This window comes from Pavona decussata, unplaced genomic scaffold (genome assembly GCF_977016875.1).
Source record: "Pavona decussata unplaced genomic scaffold, jaPavDecu1.1 SCAFFOLD_300, whole genome shotgun sequence".
Classification (NCBI taxonomy): domain Eukaryota; kingdom Metazoa; phylum Cnidaria; class Anthozoa; order Scleractinia; family Agariciidae; genus Pavona; species Pavona decussata.
In genome coordinates this window covers 5,601,035-5,622,098 of record NW_028145697.1, presented here as the reverse complement: position 1 = coordinate 5,622,098, position 21,064 = coordinate 5,601,035, and the positions used below count along the sequence as shown (strand labels likewise).

Below are 21,064 nucleotides of genomic sequence, written 5' to 3'. Positions count from 1 at the left end.
AAGTCTCGTACGCGCTGTGAGCCATAAGTATGTCAGCTGTTTCCTTCATTTCATCATGCGCATTTCTTCAATAATGTTTCCATAACAACACTGAACTTGGTAGCACTTGGGGCAGTTTATAAAATTCTGAGTCTTTTTTGAGCCCAAAAATCTAATATCTTATACAGTTGAACGGCACAAAACTGTCTCTTTTCCAAAAGAAGCAAATAATTGTTTTTCGAGGATTTAACTTCACGCCAATTGGCTACTACAAAACGTGATATATTGATGGTCAAACGAGAACTTCTTCGGACAAGATTTGAGCAATTCCAAGGCTAGCCTCTTAACAATGTCTCGATCAGCTTCTCAGGCATCAAATAAGCAACCCCGTTCTGGTAAGTAATCAAGATATACGTATGGATCTTAAGTAGAGGGCTAACTTAAGGAGGTGGTGTAGCTTGCATCTGTGCACTTGCTTGATCCCTTAGCTTCATGCATGCATTATGTGTTGTAAGAATTGAGTTGACATTTATGTGTTCTACATTACTTCAATTATAGGAGGGCAATCAGCTTCTCGTCAGTCAGAAAAAGTAGCTTTTACTCCTGCAAAATCGAGTTCTGCTGGTCATTATTCTGCCTTATCAGGTAAAGTGGTTAGAATTCATAGTATTAGTTTAAAATAATGTACTGCCATACATGTGCATGTAAGTGTCTGGAGATAGACAATATTAAGATACTGTACTGACATAGAGATCAGAATAATTGTGAGTAGATTCGTTTGCAGGGCATGGATGTCAACCCAAATTGGAATGTTTCCCACCATCAGATCTGTGATGGTAAGCCACCACATACAAGAACCAAGATTCTTCCAGTTGTCTACTAAAAGCAAAAACCAAAGTACACAAATGGAACACTACAAAACAACTAACAGTTACATGTATATGGTTGCTGTCCATTTGTGGTTGTTTTGTACGCAATTCATTTTGTTCCCAGTCAGTTCATTCCCAGTTTCCTGTCTATTTTTACCTTGTACATATGAACTGGCTACTGGCTATTTTAAAAAACAGGAGATGCTTTATCAAAGACTTCAGCCAAATAATGATATGTATATTAATCAAAGCCAAAGTATCTTGTACATGAACTCCAGATGGATGAAAGATTTAATAGATGACAAACAAAAAGGTAGTTTAATGCAATGTGTCTTTGTCGTACAATTGGTTGTAATGTCATCTGTGACTAAAATTACAGCCAATGTAAGGATTTGAGGCAACTTTGAACCATTATAATTTCACGCAAAATTGACACACTTTAAGAGTGTAAAATTATTTTCTTTATTATGTATATCAAGGTTACATTATTCATTCATTTGCTTATTTGGATTAGAAGAGTTTCAATCAAGTTTGAAGAAATTGTGTTCAACCATTATATAGCCTAAATCTGTAAAAGATACAATTCTACTTGACCTCACATCTGTTAAACTCTGATAAATATGAGTAAATATGAGGTTTTAAGTCAGCCAAAACTACTTTTACTGTAATCAAAGTTGCTTTTGCCCTAACCAAGATGGCCTCAGGATTCACTGATTAAAATGTCTAATATGTATGATCAATAATTTTTGCCTCTTTGTTTTGTTTGACTGTGTTTTTCTTCCTGTTATCAGTTATAGAGTCAGTAGTGAATCCAAATCGTAATCCATTTACCGTTCCTCAAGATAATGATGTATTCATGCTAAGAGACAAGGAAAGACAAAGAAAAAAACAGGTTTGGTCTTTTTTGTGCTCCTAACTTTAAAGTAACTCATAAGGTTATTCCTGAAAATGCTAACGTTTTGTTTTGGGTATGAGTGCACGGCTCATTTTCACATTAAGGTTGTTTTCTGTGGGTTTAAGCGCCATTTTTGGGGGTGGTAATTTACTTAATTATGCTTTTATAGCAAATTTGCAATTTTTATTATTGTCTATCGTTTTTAGATGCCCCAAATTTGAAAAAAAAAATGGAACCCCAGAAAAATTGCGCCTGCATCACTCAATTTAGGCTCCCTATTCTTAAAATTGCTCCAATTGCTCCTTGGTATTAATTATAATAAAATAGTAATAAAATATTTTATAAATATCATTGCAATCAAAGAGTCATGGTTTTGGGTTTAACTTTTCCCCTAAAATAAGCCTGTATTTCGAAATCGGGCAGCAGATATTATTAGTATCAAATGTTTAAAATACAAAAATAAACTGGATAATTAAATGTCTTAGATTTTCATTCACTTGCACAGCTGTAATTGCCTCTTAACTGCTGGTAATTTCTATTTTAGGAAAGGATTCAACAGCGTAGCTTGAAAGTACATGAAAAGACAACTTACACATCACGTGTTAATGCAAAAACAGCTGCAATGAGAAAAATAGCAGATGAAGGTGAAGATGAATTTGTTGAAGAAGAGAAAAAGAAAGAAAAGGATGGAGTTGTTGCTGTGAAAGATGATCCACAGTTCACTCTAGCTATCACAAGAGGTAATGATTTGGCAGCTAATGTGTACAAGGAAATTGCAGGCTGCATATTTATTCACTGTTAAAGATTTTGCAATATTAATCACTCTATAAAAATGATCAGGGTGCTGGTAACTTACCAGGCCCGATAGCTGTCTTTGGTGATAAATGTTTCTTGACAGAAGTCAATTTTTGTTAGCTTTGAATACTAAATTTTAAAATGTCTGTAATCGCTGTGTTATTGGCAAAAAAAAAAAAATTTAAATATACTTATAGGGCCCGATAAGTTGTAAACCAGGACTTTTGAGAAACAGACCCACTCCGAAAAATATGTACTTACAAGTTTAAAACTATTTTATTGGCTACAAAATAATATTATTTTAACACTTAAACAAGCAAGCAATTTTTTTTTCATCTCAAATGAAGATATATTAATATACACATTTGAAAATTCATGCACCCATCTGCAGATAAAATCACCTTTGAAAATTAAATCAAGTCTATTTGATCTAAATTTGTTACTAGCAAAAATTGCATTCACTGTATATACTTCAGATACTAAATTGTTGATAATATTAGCTGGTAATTTCACAGCACATGTATTTTGCATGTCACTAATTTGTAAAAGAGAAAATTTGCATTTGGTATAATTATTTATTTTTTGTATAATTTCTAGATCGGCATGTTGAGAAAGAAAATTTAGCAGACTTTATTTCCAAGAAACGGGAAATGTTTTTGGTTCAGGTATGGGTCTATACACTATTTTGCTTAAAGAAAATTATGATGTTTTATATACACTTCTGTTAATGTCATGAATGTTCGTCCTTGGTCAGTTTGTTGTAACTGTTTAAAACTTGGTTTGTCAAGTTAATTCCTTAGTTAGACTGGCAGTTCTGTAGCATGGCAATTTCTGTTTTCAAATGATAAACTTTCGTTTTAAAAGAAATCTGAACTTTTATAGACCAGAATCATCATCATCATCATATCTTTATTGTACCCCCTGATTTTTAAGAGTAGATTATGCAGCTAACATCTCAGAGCATTAACCCACCCAACCATGAGAGTTTTAATACACACAAAGACCAGACCACAACACCGGGAACTACGTCCCCTACTCCTTGCGAATAGTGAGTGGGTTCTTTAACGTCGCACAGAGTTATTTACAAACAGGGGTTGTTAGACGGGGCCTACCAGATCTGAAAAGACTAGAAAGGCTAACCATTGGCAGATGTCAGAGCAATTAGGCAGCACTTTCTCCACAGTTATTTAAAGACCCCGACAAGTGGTCCGGCCAGGGTTTGAACCTGCGACCTCCCGCACAGCAGTCCAGTACTCTACCAACTGAGCTTTTAACCAGTTGGCAGTAAACAGGAAGGCCCAGTTCTTTGTTTGACTGTGATCCCTCATTAAAATGTCTTTTCAGTATTCATTAGGTGTCAAACGGGATGAAATGAGGAAACTGGAAGAAATAGCACAGGTTGGTTGTGAATAACTGTTTAATTAGTTACATGTCACCCTGTATCTGTGAGGAAAAAATACACATGTGTTATTGTGCAAGATAATAGCTCATTAGCCTTATACAATACCAGCCTGATGATACTGCAAATTTCTATTATCTGACTGAGTTTCCTGGACATTGTTTTAAAATATATTGTTCCGAAACCACCCGAAGAGGTGGGGCCTTTTGCTATCAACAATAAGCGATTAACAATTGCAGTCACACGGCATGCACCTACACTTTTAAAATGATTATACCATACTGAAAACCCTGATACTTGTACATCAGTGAGAGTGAAGACAATGAACAGTCATTACATGTATGCTGGAATGGAGTCACTGACAGCAGTGGCCTTGTTTGCAGGCAGAAGAAAAGAAGTTGGAGCTGGCAGAACAGTATCTTGAAGAGGATGCTGCAATGTTTGATGAATTTTTAAAAGAGAATGACAAGAACTCAGTGGAAGCTATTAAAATGTAAGTAAATAATGCAAATTGATTCTATAACAATATTACTGAAAGTGTCATGATAATATTTTAAACTGCCATTGACATAATTAAATTATAAATAATTACACTGTATACTGTTTATACTGACAGTAAAACCTGTATTACAGTGCGATACACCTTACCATGGCCATCTATACAAAACAACATTTTTCAATAAATTGTTGTTGCGTCACTTGCCTGTTGGACTTTGCAAGGAGGCATAACCATTTATCAAATTTGCGTATCCTGATTGGCTAACTTTGTAAAAAAAGTTTGTTGTGTGGCCACGGTAAGGCGCGTCGCACTGTAAAAGGACATTCTTCAGGAATGTAACCTGTATTACTATCCAACGCGCCTTACTGTGGCCAGCCAACAGACTTTTTTTTACAAGTTAGCCATAAAATACGGTATATTGTCTACCAGTATAGTCATCGTTAATGAAATTGTGTTTTTATCATCGCCTTTTGCAAAATGGCCATTTACAGTGCGACTACTTGAACCAGGCCACTTGGAAGAAAGTTAACCAATCACTTCATTTTTTGAAAACAAAGAATCCTGATGTTGTTGGTTAACGGACCAATAAGATTCAAGGAGTTAAACAATACATCTGCAAGAAAGTTTGAAACAACCGAGAACTTGCGGACCCCTCAGGAAACTGTCTCATCCTCTGATTGGTCAGTGAGAATCTTTACTTTTTAGTTGAATGAATGTGTTTATTTACAGACATTTTTGAGTTTGATGATACTAATCCTAGGTTTTGGGTCTTATTTGCCAAACATTCAACTAAGTGTGAACTGAGATGGAGGAATTTATGACAACCGCGGTCACCAACTTCCGCAAGAACATGTGCTGTATTTGCACCACGTAGGGCTGTCCACAACTGATTGCCATGGAAATAAAAACTAGTCACCACTTTGTGCAAAACGTTTTTGCAGATTATAATATCAACAATTCCTCAATCAAGAACTCAAACAATGAAATTGACCTGTAAGCACAGTTCTGTTCAGTTCAAAGTCATGCATATGTAAACGATTGCAAAGAAACGTTTTCAGTGAGAGTAGTTTGATGATTCATATTGTGCTCGAATGTTTTGATTAACAGTCAAATGAGAGACAAAGCCCAAGTAATTATCAGAAATTTGAACGTTACAGTTGTGTGGAGCTCGCTTCAAACACTTCATCGCATGCTAATATTTGATTGTAAACTACACTGTACATAAAAATTAGCATTTTTATGCTTGAATTTGTATGTATAATGTTTATACTTTTTACGATTTTAGCAAACCAGTTAGTCGAGAACCGCATTGTTGGGTTGCAACATCGAATCAATTGACACTATAGGCAAAATTTGGGATCGAAACTGACCAATCAAAAAACTGCACAGTTTACAGTGAGGTCCGCATGTTCAAGTCAGGTAAAATTTATTAGCGAATGTTTTGTCTAGACACTGCAATGTTATTGGTCTATTTACCAACAACTTACATATCCTTTATTTTCTGAAAATGTTGTGATTGGTTGACTTTCTACCAAGTTGCCCAGTTCGAGTAGTCGGACTGTAACACAGGTGGAGGTCTAGATGATGCACCTGTCAGGGCTCTTTGGCTGCTGTTAATGGGTCAATATGACTTGTTTGCAGTGAATTAGGGGAACAATAATTATTTTTGGGACCTTAAGAGAACTGATTGTTGATAGACAGCAGCTGCTTGATAGTAAAGGTTTGACCGTCACTAACAAGTCAGTTTTGATAAATGGTCACTTAAAAAGTTTGATTATTGACATTATCATTTCTCACACTTTTATGTGGCATTTTGTAACTTTTTTATCTCTACAGAGCTGAAGCTGAAACTAAACTAAAACTTGAAAAAGTGGCTGAGATAAAGAAAATCAATGCCCAGATGATGGCAATCAAAAGGTACAATGCCTTTATACTTACATGTATGTGTAGGACATACTAGCTACATGTATGTTTGTTTATGCCTGGAAGTCAATCTTGGTGTTTGTGGCCTACAGTACATTTGATTTAGGATATCTCAGTCTATACCTTGAAGGGCTACTTTCAATTAAATATAACACAACTTATTTTCCAGCTAAATGAAAATTACCCCAAGGTGGCCTGGGGGGTGGGGGGGGGGGAAGTGGTCAGGTATTATAAAAATTTCTAAGTGAGAGTGAGGTTTCATTAAGACCTACTGTATTGTGGGTCTGGGATTAGTGATTGTCAATCATTAGTTCTTATTTGAGCGATATTACATTAAGAAAGTTTTAAAAGGTTGTCAGTAAAAGTGAAAAATTTACCTTAAGCTGGTTTCACAGTATCGAGTTTTTGTTGACATTTTTTGCTTTCTTTGACAATTATTATTTTGTCTTGTTTGTGGCTAAGGGGTGAATATTAGTTTAATGTTTGAACTTGTTCAGAAATTGGAAAGCCAGTTTTAGAGCACAGATCTGAGACAATTGCTTGTCAAGTAATAATATTGTGTTTTGTAATAAACTTATAAAAGATGTACTTGTAAAATCAATTAAACTTGTTTAAACTCATAAAAGACCTCCCCCATAAAATAATCTTGTCTCTGTTACTGTAGAATATGATGCATCTGAAAGTATATACAAGTAATTTGATAAGTGGCATAAAACCAGTAGATCAAGTTGAAATTTACAGCAGCTAGTAAGTTCTCTACAAACAAAACGTTAAGTGCCTGACTTAAAAATATTACGAAACAAAAATTATATGATAGACTGTTCATGACATGTTTATTGTTTTTGTTCCCAATCAGTGAAATCTCTAAAAATGAAGATACACTCAAGGAATACATGCTGTACAAACAGTTTTTGGACTCCCTAACCCCACAGGCAAGTTTGTTTCTGTTCTTTCACAGTTCATTGTATCAAAATATTTAAATATTCTAGTTTTAGCAATATTATTATGTGGCTCTACTTGAACTATAAAATAATTACTTATTAGTTTATTCTTGTAATAGGAATGGAAGGATGACAAAAGAAAAATTAAAGAAGAGAAAAAGGTATTGTCAGTACTCTATAACATTACATTTAGTGCATGTATAATCCTTTTAAACACTGAAAATAACTTGAAAGAACTTTAACTCCAAGGCAATTCAACATACACCTAGCCATTGTAACACAATCCATGTAATTTACAAAATTTCAGTGATTGACTCACACAATACATTTTTTTTCTTTTCTGAAAAGCACTTCCAAATAAAATGTTGTTTTGCTTGTGGTTTGTTCGCCTTTCACATTCTGGTGTGCATTTATGCTTTGATAGGCTACAGTGTCACATAATAATATTTTATTTTACATTGTGATCAGCCTTGAAGGCCTCGCCATTTCTTCATATTTTTGGTTAAGTAAAAGTTACTGTCAAGAAACTTCACAGACCTTAAGCTATAAGTTTTCAAAATGGAAACTACATGACTGTATTGCGATAAATAACATATATCATAGCACGCATGCATATCTTAATCTAATTCCTATTGGCGTCATCATGGTACATTTCTCGACATACGCACAGCCGTGCATCCATCTGATGACGTGTGCAGGTCAGATGGGGGAAGCATGCGCGCGCTTTGTTGTTAAAAACTTTTACAGAGAGCAACACCAAAAAAAGTTATATTTATAAGAGCTTGTCGAAGTTAAATGAAACGTTAAGATTTAACCGATACAAGAAACCACTTTCACCTTTTTTTTTTTTTGTACAGAGAGTTTTGTAATTAATCAGGAACAAAACCTCTTTTCCAGGAATCATTTACTTTATTTTCACTATGTTATAAAAAAATTGGTTCATGCTTTTAGCTGTGCGTATATCCAGTTATGGATGCACTTGGAAAGTTTGAAGAGCACTCAAGAAGCTTTAAGAGTGCTAGTAGCTCTCAGCTATGCCTTGAGCAAATCTTACGCTTCTCTCGTACTCTCCAAACTTCCCGTGTGCATCCGTAACTCGATATACACATGCTAAGCATGAAGTAATTCTTAATTGATTCGTAATTTGTACTTTACTGAACATTATTTATCATTTCATATCTTCACAGAAGGCAAAACAAAGGGAAAAAAGTTCAGTTACGAAAAAGAGAAGTATGAAATATTTACTCGTTAAAAATGATGAGCACTTTGAAATCGGTTGTTTGTGCATACTCAGTGCACCTCAATTTAATAATAACAAGATGCCCTTAATCGGCATTACACGAAATGCTTAATGTAGCCCCATTTATTCCCCATGATATATTTTGCAGATATTTAAAACTATCCTCCCTTCGCAATTGAAATAGTTGAATGGTTTTATTCAAAGAGACTGCGTGATATTTTATCATTGTGTTACTGGGAATCATACCGGGAATAACTCTGCAATAACGTCATGACCCTGCTGAACTGGTCTGGCTTCCTTCGCTTTAAATTATCCAATCTGTTTGTGAAAGCGTAGTTTCTTCACTGTGAACTCTCCCAATTTCCACTGTTTCAACTGTCAAGTACTACTTAGAAGTTATTATTTCGATTTAGCGCTTGAAAAAGGTTTGTTTTCTTTTTGAAAACGGCAGATCAGAGTCTTAAATTCAGACATGTGGCCGCCATTGAACATAAAAAAACTTTTCCAAATGATGATTTGCTTTGACGTCACACAGGTAGAGATAAGTGGGTCCCCTCCCTCGTGATATACGCGTCAATAATGGATTTTGATTGGCCCGTTTTTGTTCAAGACAATCAGAACAACAAATCCCTTCTGGGAGAGGGCAGAATTTCAATCTAGGTTTAATGTCAATAAATCAAATAATGATTTGACGTCACACAGGAAGGGATGAGTGGGCCCCCTCTCTTGTGATATGTGCCTAAATAATAGATTTTGATTGGGCCGCTTCTGTTGAAGACAATCAGAACAATACATCCCCTCTAGGGGAGGGCATACTTTAATGCATAAATTAATGTGCACATTTGTGGCTACAATGAAGGTAAAAAAAAGATACCCGACCCAAACCTAGACAAGGCCTGCCCTGCGTGCATTCCGTGTAATTATTTCTCCATGTGCATTGCAGTATCCATTCTCAGCTCTGATAGAACATCAAGTCGAGGAAGCCGCAAGGAAGGCAGAACTAGCTCTGTAAGTATACACTTTTCCTAGTCTTATCCGACTCTTCAAAAACTCATTAATAATTCATAAGCCCATTGGTCCATCAAATGGTCGATATAACATCACGTGCAGTGGTTTTAAAACCCGATAAAACCTCCTCCTTATTAGTACGTGTTGTTTAATGTTTTTCTCATATGCTAATTTCCAACGTTCACAAAAGCATCATTGTTATGAACTCCGTTAGCACACACTTTTCCAGGAATGTTTTTGAAGCCGTTCAAAAAACTCGCAGCACGTTTTAATCGGGTCTTAAACCACTTGGCTGCGCCTTGTGGTTTTAAATCCCGATAAAACACCACTGCTCGTGTTTTAAACGGGGATGCACAATTTTATCTGCGAGCCAGCGAGGCATGCGAGTCAGACGTGCGAGGCACTCAGGTTAGCCTAAAAAACACTCCGGTTAGCCTAAATAGTACTCAGGTTAGCTTTAAAAATAGCTCCCCGGTTAGCTTAACGGTAAGCAGTTTATGTTGGGGGTTGTTCATGCCTCGCATGCCTCGCATGTTTTGTTCATGCCTCGCACGCGTTGCACGTCTGCCTCACGTGCCTCGCATGCCTCGCTGGCTCGCATGTTGTATACACTCTTTTAAACATTACTTAAACTACAGTTGATTTGATAAATAGACAAATAGGACTGCAAGGAGAAGAAATGTATCAACTCAGCCGATAGGTCATAACCATTCAAATCTGATCCGCTGATAGAAAGCAAATTATAGTGATTAGTGTTGTAGGGACATATTATTTTGTCTTCAGCTACACTGTACATAATGGGTATTTTGTGGTTGATTTATAATTATAATTATATATAAAACAATATAGAATGAAAATTTAATGGTTATTTGATAATTGTAACTAATCCCTGCATGAGCCAATTGAAGGGCTGTGAGCAGAACCATTACTTAAATGTCTAAGTTCAGGTCACTTTTGTTGTTTTAGCTCAGATTTACTGGAGTTTTTTTGCATATGGCCTTGAATTCCTTCAGGAAACGTAATGTTGCTCCATTAATATTTTATCCACTGCTTTGCGCTTCATAATTTTTGTGGTAAAAATGGAAATCTTTCCCATAATCATACCGGTAGGTTTTATTGCAAACCAAGCACAAAGCAGCGCTGCTCAATTAGTGCTTCCTGAAGGAATGCAATAGTCCGGCAGATTGGTGCAAGAATTGTGGGATTTATGATAAAAGCACCAAATTTTGCACAAAGACAGAGAATTACCTACTGAACAATATTAGCTATGGAACCACCTGGGATCTATCCCATAATTGTAGTTATAACTGGTTTAAGGTGGCCCATTACTCTTCTTACATGGAAACGAGGCTGGGTGAATTATTTATTTCCAGCAAAGAGAGACGATATATCGGAAGAAATGAACAAGTTAAACCAAAAAAAGAATTACAAAATGCATCCTGAGACATTATTGGTCTTCTTGTGTGATCACGTGACCAACAATGTGACCAAATACTCTTTTTAATACCAAGCATTGGACATTGTAATCTTACCCTGACTCTCTCAATTTGCATCTTAGTTATTTGGTCAAGTTCATACATAGAAACTACGAAAATGCTATGAACCCATTTGGGACCCATCCCATAATTGTAACTACAGCGGGTTTGAGGTGGCCCACTGGACTTCTAACATGGAAACGAGACTGGGTGAATTATTTATTTATTTAATGCAAGCGATACGCAGATTTATTCATTTGCATGCAGCATTCTGTTGTTCATTCTCGATCGCACAGCCCAGCGCAATTGCACAGTGCTGTGTACGGTAGTCCTATCGCTTGACTGGGTCTTGATATCTGGTTCCCCCAAAAATCATTCCAATTTATGTTTTCAGAGACTCTTGGACAGATTCCTGTTGACAACTGTTTTTAAATGTGCCATTGAACTTTGATTTCGTGTCCAACAAATCCCTATGAATTATCCTCGTTGCCTTAAGGAGGGTCATCGCTTCATTGTCAAAATCGAGTTCGCAAGCCTGTTGAAGCGCAGTAGCAACTTCGTCATTGAAAACTAGCGACCTGGAACATTTTGCTAAGAGCAGACGGCGGTTAGAATACATGTCCGTAAGTTCTGCTAGCCTAAACACTATTGGAGCGCTACCGTTTCTCTCGGGGCGTGTTTCTTCTATATATGCAACTAGCTGTGCCAAGGCGATACCTTGGATTCTCTTTTCACTTCCGTTAATATTGTACTCTGTTTCGACCTCTCCACTTTGTTATAAAGTGTTGCCAGGCATTTCGCATCATATTTAAACTGCTTCTTGAGAAATCATATCGCCTACTCATGCACTCAATTTTGCAATTAACACCTGTCTTGCAACAGATGCGCGCACTCGCGAACCCTTGTATCTATGATAAAAGACGAGTCTTCATGAAGCGTTTCCCAGGAATTTCCACAGAAAAGCAGCTTTTTTCGGCTTTGGAAGTGGTTGTGCCAGAACACGCCTTTGTAAATTTAGAACGTTGAGGGGATCCAGGCTCTTCTTGTCTTTTTCGTTTGTCTGTTCTTTTTAGCTTCATGTTACTAAATTTATTTCTGCAGGATTTGTGCAATTTTGCTTTTCGCTGCATAAGCTTCATCTAGCTTCTCAACATTTATGGGTATTGGCAAGCTTCGAATTTCACTAAATTGAAGAATGTTACTAGCCAAGGTGTGGTAGCCTGTTCCACACTCTATTTCCTATCTTCGGAAGTTTCCTGGGCTTTGGAGCGGTTCTGAGGTTGTTTCCTGGCACAAAATACATTTCGTCCAGTCCACACTAGTACCGTCATCTTGTTCAGTCATCGCGGTTATGTGCGATACATTGAAAACAAGGATTATCAGAAGGAACTTCAGATACAGCACATAACGGCAAGCTGTATATGGTCAAACGAAATACGGATAGGTGAGGGTCATGTCAAACGGTTGGCCTTTTAATAGCGGTGGAATAGACCGTGCTGATTAAATAATTTCATAACAACAACCCTCAAATATCTATTCGATGGGTTTTAAGTGATAATTTATCATGAAAACTGTTTTGAATATAAGTGAAGTGTTGCGCTGATTTAAGCTTAAGGCGGTCAGAAAAGCAAAGGATAAAATTGCTAGTGAAAAAGACACATTGTTTGCCAAATTAGCAAAGCGAACGATGAAATGCAAATTTGATTAATGAAATTACAAAGTTGCAAAGCCAACCACCAAGAAATCGCTTGCTTCGAAAAATGAGTAGAGGAGGTTTCGCTTCTTACTTTTTCCCTATCAAAGAAAAGTTTTCATGTCCAGAAAGGAAACAGAGTGCTTTATTTAAAACTTAGCGAGATGTAAAATTGCTGGAAATTTGCCTAAGAAGTAAGAGCGTGGCAGGGATAGCCGAAGATTTTCTTGCGCCGGCGCGATTTTTATACATTTATAATCTTAGTCTTTGTTTTCACTAAACATGGCAATAATTCAAACCAACTTCGCAAATTCAAATCTTAAAAAAAGTTCTTATCTTCGTATGCTACTCCAACCAGGTAATGAGAGCGATTAGCGATAATATTTTCGAAAACTAACTGAGCGTGTTTGGGAATAGTAACCTGGCCAATTACGACACCTTGTTTGTTTCCCCATGCACAGAACAAAAGTTTAAAATTTGTTGTAGATGAACTTTATTCCATTTTCGCTTACACAGTTGGAGAAATATGGATAATTTGTATAAATCGTGGCTTTGAACCAATTCGGTGGAAAAGGTGAAATATGGATCCTTTTATTCTTTCATCTCACTCTGCTTCCGGAAAAACCCATTCGATAGCCGTCTAAATTTGTTTTGCTAGCCTTATAACTCGAGAAGAAAAGAATTTAAAAACAAGTTCGAATAAAAAAAATAACAGGCAGCAAAAGGAAATATCGTTTTGACCGTATCTGTATTTCCTTTTACTGCCTGTTATTTTTAACACGTTTAACAACCCGTGAATAGCCGGTACAATTTCTTTTTTTTTTATCAACAGCCTATTTTCCGTTGCTTGAATCGCAATTTTTAGGGCAGCGTTACAGCCCTATATTGATAACGCTGGAAGAAAATATTGTAACGTATTGGTCTTGTTTCCTTGTCTATTCTGAAATATATTTTCACCCCAAACCATCCATCAATATCAGCGCAGTATCGTCATCTCAAAATCTTATTAGTTATGTCACGATACTGTACGTGCAATCACGTGGCCTGTCACGTGATCAACTGAAACGACTCGACTATCAAAGAAAAGCAAATATATTGAACAATTCTCCACTTTTGGAGGACTGTCGCTCTTTTGATGCAGGACTGTAGTTGCTACACAAGAAACAAAATGTCAGCCACGTCTCCATGCTAGAATTTCAGTGAGCCACCTTAAACCAGTTGAAACTGGAATTATGGGATATTTCGCAGGTGGGTCCATAGCTGATATTGTTCAGTAGGTATGTCTCTATCTATGTGCCAAATTTGGTGCTTTTACCATAAATCCCACAATTCCGTCATATTTTTGCACCAATCTGCCGGACTACAAGGCCACTTGCAAAAACTCCAGTGAATCTGAGCATGTAGGTCAGTTCTCCTTGCGCCTTCAATGAATAGCTACGTAGCTTTATTGTATGTTTTGTTTCCCCTTCAGATTATGAACTCACTTGTAACTTTTGTTTAGCTTATTATAATTAGAACATGCACACTGCACACTGATAAAAATACTGTTCTCTTTGTGCAACAAATAATTAAATGAACTGATTAAAAAGCCTTTGAGTTATTTGGCTACCCTGTATTGTAAGACAAGCGGGGGAGCAAACTCTGAATCAAATTTGAATTTACTTCAATCAATTGTCTTAATGAAAATTATACCCAATTTATTTATTTCAACTGAGCATTAGGGATTTTAAGTTAACATTTCTGTGTGTATTTTTTGTCAGAAACTCGGAGGAAGTCCTCAGGGCAAAAAGTGAGTATTACATAACTTACAAATTAAAGTTGTGAATTATTGCAGTGTTTACAAATTACATTGACACTACATATTCAATTCTTTTTTATTAATTATTTATTAAAATATATATTAATTTTTTCATCAAGTCATAGGAGTGATGCTGAAGACAGTTCAGCTTCCGTTTATGAGACAGATGAGGAAGAAAGTGATAATGTAAGTACATTTGTTGTCGTTGATGTTGTTCTTCCCACTTTTTGTAATATTTATTTATCTTACTCAAGCTTTGTACCATTAGAGATATTTCAGGGGCAGCCAACAAGAATATTTAAGCAAAATACCTAAAACACTTACGACAAATTATTGGATCAAGATTGGATACAAGACCCGCAGAATACATGATATGCTGACTCTTACTTACCGAGCACTTGATGGTAACAACCCTGTGTATATTAAGGATCTACTTAATGAAAGAGACACTTCCCACAACCTACATGGCCAACATCTTCTCCATGTCCCCAGGGTTAATACTACAAATTATGGCTTACACTCTTTCCGTTATTCAGCTTGTAAACTTTGGAACTCGTTACCTAAATCACTCAGGACCGCTCCTACAACCAATGTTTTTTAACTAGCAGTGAACCAAATCGAATTTAATCGTGATTGTTGTTCTTTTTGTAATTTAGCCAAAACATTTTTATATCTTATTTTTGTACATAACCGTTTAGTCTTAATATCTTCGAAGATATTAGCATAATTGTTTGCTACCTGCAATTCGAAGTTGAATAAAGGTTTTTACTTTACTTTTACTTTACTACCGTTCCCAGATTGTTTTGTGTTCTCTTAAAGGCATGTTTGTATAAGGTAATACAGTTTGATCTGCTTTAGATGAAAATTTAATAATTTTGTTGAACTGAATTACTTTATCAGGCAAATCCTGCCAGATAAGAATTAGTCGATATCATGTTGTTTTAGGTGGTATATCTAAAATGCTGTCATTACGTTTTTTCATAATTTCGTCCATGTAACAGGAGCCTGAGTTGTATTTTGGGGATCCTCAACAACTTCTTGACATCTTTGCTGAACTGGAGGAACAGAATTTGTCACTCATCCAAAACAGCCAGGAAACTGAAGAAGCTCTTGAAGAACTACGGCAAACAATCAAACAAACACAGGAAAGAATGTGAGTAAAATGACAACTGCCTACAATAGTTAAAACATTAAAAAATGTCTCTCTTGTTTGTTTGTTTCATTTAACAAAGTAAACCTTCTCTTATAGCAAGATATCAATATAATTATGCTCCTACCAGGAGCTCATGATCTGCTCTTACTAACGACTTTAAGTTTTGCAAAACTTTGCCGTCGTTTTACTTGTAAAGTCTGTAAACAAAATAGTCCTTATTAGAATTCATTTGTGTTGGCCTGTTGTACAAATGCACAGAGTTCGGAAACGAAAAGTTGTGCTCGCACACAAGAATTCACGCATTTCACGCTGTCGTCAATTAACACGGGATGTGTGGAGTTTCACTGACAGTGACTGTCAGTCCCGGGAAACAGTGTAGCGGGTTAGGCCTTACCGTGAACAAGTGAAGGGCAGCTCTTCACTAACCCCATATCCCTGCTCACAGAAATCTTATTATCATTACAAGTACATGAAATTAAAAACGCAATCTGCAGGGAGGACCTCGGAAATGTCAGTGATGTGATTTGTAGTACTTGACACTTGTGTGAAACTGTGGGCCCATCATTCAGAAGCATAACACAAAGGTACATCACTGGGTAGAGCTCTGGTAGAGGATCCCATGATAGGCTCATCAGAGAGGCCCCATTCCCCAGTCTGTGGTCATTATACTTCAGGATTTAGTTTGTTGGGACTGAATAATGTATGTTTGTACCTTTTCCATAGGAACCGTGAGACAGAAATCCTCAAAGGTCAGATTGATTTTCTGAATGACGCAATAAACAGAGAGGAAGAGAGAGCTAAAGAGCTTGAGATGAAATCAAAGTAAGCCTAACAATAGCCTCCTACGCAGACGTTCTTAGGGGTTCGTCACGCGTTCCTGTTCGTGGGGCAGGAACGCGTGACGAACCCCTAAGAACGTCTGCGTGGGAGGCTAGCCTAACACCAACCTTTATGTTATAAAATATGAAGGACGAACTGTTCGTGAAACTATCCATTCCTTAAGAAAATGTCTGGAGCGATCTGAAAAGATTTTGAAGTTCTGGTACTCAGTCTAATACTTCTAGAGACTTTTTAGATTTCTTGGTTTTGTTGTTGTTGTTGTTGTTGTTGTTGTTGTTGTTGTTGTTGTTGTTGTTGTTGTTGTTGTTGTTGTTGTTGTTGTTGTTGTTGTTGTTGTTGTTGTTGTTCATAATTTGATATTTAAAAGTAAATTATGTTTTCACAAGTATACAACAAGGCCCAATTCAGTAAGTCTTTATACTCTCGTAGTTTACTAGTCAGGCCAAAGTGTGCAAAATGAGTTTAATAAATATTAGTGTATATCCAATGTTTTATTAAACTCTGTTTGAACCGTGTAATAAACAGTCGCTTTTGAGTGTGCTTGTTAAAACAAAGTCCCTGCTTGTAAACTACAAGCTTGGCTTAGCTATTCTGTTCAAGATCTAATATTCCTTCTTTTTATTGCCCCTGTATAGAATGTTTTCCTATGGTGAATTCAAAGCTGAAGATCAGGTATTAATTCCTTGCTTTCACCATGTTTGTTTGTCAACACAGATTTAAGTATAACTAGTGGTCAATCAGCACAAACTGCCAGTCAAAAAACATCAGTCAAACCCTATTAAGCCCAGTATCAAACGACGACCTCTGTACCCTAAAAGTACTAGCCTCCTCTCAGCGCTCCACGTACTGGCCGGGAACGACGAGAAACAGCATTATTGTCATCCTACCACCGTATGCAAAGTGTATCCTCTCAATCTTGCTTTGAGGGTGGTCTCTTGATAGGTCCACCAAAAAGATATTCGAAGCGAGAGTCGCGCCCGCGCGCGACTTTGCCGCACGCGCGCGCGATCGTACTCGCTCAGTTTTCTGCGTTCGTCCCCGCGGATTCTCGAGCAAAAGAGAGACTGCTCGCCGTGTAGTGCGGTCAGAAATTCCTGTCCTATTCTGGTCTAGTGGAAACTCTATCTTTTTAATATTTCCATAGCGAATAAGAGGATATTGATTGGCGATATTGTTTCAATTTGTCTTGGGTCTCTATTTGGTTTTTCTTTTTCATTAAAAATACTACCTGGTTTTGTCCAGTACAGTAATAATTGTCATTTGTGTTTCTTTGCAGGAAAAAATGCTACAAACGTTAAACAAGAAAGTGGAAGAAGTCTATCGAAACTGCATAGGAGACAATGAAGCAAATATTAGGTATACACCGACATCCTGTACTTCCTTGTTTACCAAGCTTAACTCTTCATTGCTCACTCTGTCTGCTAAGTTTTCTCACAATCTTTTCGCAGCTGCTTAAGTTGCGTACGTGACCTGTGTCTCTCGTGTTTCACTCACAGTTCAGTATATGAATTTCATAGTACTTCACTTTCACGAGTGTGTTACGAACTCATAAAATGACCAGCTCCCAGTTGGCTTGATAGCTCAGTTGGTAGAACACTGCACCGGCATCGCAGAGGTCATGAATTCAAATCCCGTTCAAGCCTTTTTTTCCCAGGCCTTCTTCTCGTAGTTGTTTAAATTGCGTACGTAACTAGGGTATGGTCTCTCATTTATTGATTCTGTCATCTGCAGTTCAAATAACGAATTTCGGATATAATATTCAGTTAACTTCTAATTAGAAATCTGTTAGGACGGTGCCTACTTTTGCTACTGCGTATACGTTCTACGCATCTCGCGATGGTCCGAGAAGGTGCCTGCCATAACAGAGATATTTTCGCCTGGTTAATAACTACGCGGGAAAAGCAGATCTTTGCCAGGGTTATTGGAATCCGAAAAGAAAACTACGGGTAACCATGCATTTTTCAGAGATAATTAAGTTTTAATTTGGGAAAAAAATTCCATACGTTGTTTTGTATTTTGGCCCTTTTTAGAATTATTGTTGCTTTAAAATTATCTTTAAAAAATGTGTAGTTACCACTCAATTTTCTTTTTGATTCCAATAGCCCTTGCTAAGATCTGCGTTTCCCGCATACTCATAAACCGCGCAAAAATACTTCGGTATTGGTAGGCACCCTCCTTAAGTAAATCCACAGCATGGTTCAGTTGACTCGCGGGCCACATCTGCAAAATTTTCTTACGACTATGCTAATGTATGTTTATTGATTGTATCTATAGCACCCTTCAGATGCTAACGAACATTGAAAACCGCCTGGAAGAGCTGTTTGAACAAATAGAAATGATGCCTCCTGACAGAGTGGAGATGGCGGAGAAGGTAAGATGTTGACTAGCGGCCATAAATTGTTGTGAAGTTGAACATTATTTTATATTAAGTGGCCAGCTTCCAGAGTATATATGAAGGGAAATTCTTGAAATTTGTTTCTGTGCATTTGAAGGCAGTATTTTAAAAGGACGCCTTCTTTTAGCAATACATAGACGGTAATCATGTTATTTTGGAACCTATTCTGGTGTCGGAATGAACAGAAGAATGAACGAAATACGGTTTGCTCAGAAATGAAGGAATTGCGTTCTTTTGGGGAGGTTTCAATTGGCCTTTTCCCCATTCCCCTCGCGGCTATGCTGCTTTGTTATCACCAGTTTTCGTTAGCCAAGCGAGACCAAACAAAATGCCGATTGTTTGAGAACATTAACTTAGTTCGTGCTAGGCTCCAGGTGACTAGAAGCAAACATTTTCATATGAAGATTGGGAAATTACAATGACTCCGAGTGGAGAATTGCTTGCTGTTGCTAGTAAAATTTGAACGAAGAAGATTCCAAGGAACGCAAAATGTCACATGCTGCGGAATTTTGTTTGTTTGAAAACGAGAAGCCTTGAATGAAGTTTATGGAGAAGTGCCGAGTAGTCTCACCAACGTTTGAAACCTCCTATTTGACAGGAAATAGTTTGATAAGGATCGCTGGCTAACACTGTGCTCTCAGTTGAACCCAAATCACCTTATAAAAACACTTTAACGTTAGTCCGATAGCGGTTGTCAGTTATACAGCCATTACTTTAAATGAATCGAAAAAATGCTCGGACGAAAGTTCAATTACTGGAAAAATACTGAAAACGTGGCTAAACATCGACTTCCTATTTTCTAGGCAAAGGAAAAAGAACGACGCATGCGCCTTCGAGAGGAGAAAATGGAGCAACAAAGACTTCACCAAGAAGACCGAGTCAGGAGGGCCCTGGAGCGAGCTCAGGCCGAGCCCAAGAAAAAGGTCGGCTTTTTCTTGACTAGAATTTTTTTATTTATATCATTTATAAATTTAAAAAAAAAAAATGGGCATTTTAGTTGCACATCCACAGAATGGCTATTCGTCCACTTCTTCCAGATCGAATTGGAATTTGGAAATGTTGCTTTTTGGGTGGATGGAGGGAAACCGGAATACACGGAGAAAAACCCTTCAGAGCAGGGGCGAGAACCAATAACAAACTCCACTACATACGGCGTCAACTCCAGGAATCGAACCTGGGCCACATTGGTTGGAGGCGAGTGCTCTCACCACTGCGCCATCCCTGCTCTATCATTTGTGGTTTTATGGTGATAAAGTGCGTGGTTCTTTCCTATTATTTTAGCGAACATTAATGTGACTTCAGTTAAAATCATAGAAAGGTGAATTCTAGATGAATTTTAAATTTTCAGTTTGTTTTCTTTGTTACAGACTGGAAAACCGCTGATGTTCCGATCCGAGCCGCCGCAAACTCGACGAAAACAACAAGATGCGGACAAGAAACAAGACAAAGAGGAAGAAGAACTTAAGTACTTCTTTACATAAATACGTTACTTGTTATAGGAGCGAGTGTTTTTACTAGAAATCAGAATTGTCTTCAATAATTTAGTTGACTGACAAATTCATGTAATATGCCAATCTATCACTGTCATGTATTGGTTGGCCAATTCAACCCACTTGTAAATATTTTTTGAATATACAAAGAAACTTGTGTATATGGTATATTTATTGTACTAAAAGTGTAAGTTTAGAGATTCTTTAGGGTCATCACTTTCTTTACAGTATACACACTGTCTTACAAGAAGTAAATGTAAATAAAGTATTCTTTGAAATAAACCAGAGGTATCATTCTCTATCGGAGTGCTGGGAATACCGTAGCGGAACTTTCTCTATGAGAAGATGGGAATACTGTAGCGGAACTTTCTCTATGGGAAGATGGGAATACCGTAGCGGAACTTTCTCTATGGGAAGATGGGAATACCGTAGCGGAACTTTCTCTATGGGAAGCTGGGAATACCGTGACGGAACATTCTGAAACGGAGGGCTGGGAATACCGTAGCGAAACATTCTCTCTCGGAGGGTTGGGAATACCGTAGCGGAACATTCTCTATCGGCAGGCTGGGAATACCGTAGCGGACCATTCTCTATCGGAGGGCTGGGAATACCGTAGCGGAACATTCTCTCTCGGACGGCTGGGAATACCGTGGCGGAACATTCTCTATCGGA

At 37.3% G+C, this 21,064-nt stretch overlaps 1 protein-coding gene across 1 annotated transcript; it reads left to right on the top strand.

Annotated features, from left to right (window-relative positions):
- Nucleotides 1-86: 86 nt before the first annotated feature.
- On the top strand, nt 87-20,674 carry LOC146454822 (cilia- and flagella-associated protein 100-like). The gene is made up of 21 exons (XM_085095076.1): nt 87-374; nt 538-624; nt 1,640-1,740; nt 2,288-2,483; nt 3,136-3,203; nt 3,883-3,936; nt 4,321-4,430; nt 6,273-6,353; nt 7,216-7,291; nt 7,420-7,461; nt 8,488-8,530; nt 9,484-9,548; nt 14,477-14,505; nt 14,634-14,700; nt 15,516-15,667; nt 16,391-16,489; nt 17,143-17,179; nt 17,784-17,863; nt 18,782-18,878; nt 19,706-19,825; nt 20,270-20,674. Exons 1-21 carry the CDS (start codon nt 329-331, stop codon nt 20,381-20,383), a joined length of 1,764 nt encoding a protein of 587 aa, XP_084951202.1. The 5' UTR covers nt 87-328; the 3' UTR covers nt 20,384-20,674.
- The last annotated feature ends 390 nt before the right edge of the window (nt 20,675-21,064 follow it).

What these genes read in the sequence shown, in the direction of transcription:
- LOC146454822 (XM_085095076.1), top strand. Translation starts at nt 329, where the DNA reads ATGTCTCGATCAGCTTCTCAGGCATCAAATAAGCAACCCCGTTCTG. An exon ending in CACTCTAGCTATCACAAGAG is followed by an intron (nt 2,484 to 3,135) that starts GTAATGATTTGG and finishes TATAATTTCTAG; the next exon opens with ATCGGCATGTTGAGAAAGAA. An exon ending in GAGCTTGAGATGAAATCAAA is followed by an intron (nt 16,490 to 17,142) that starts GTAAGCCTAACA and finishes GCCCCTGTATAG; the next exon opens with AATGTTTTCCTATGGTGAAT.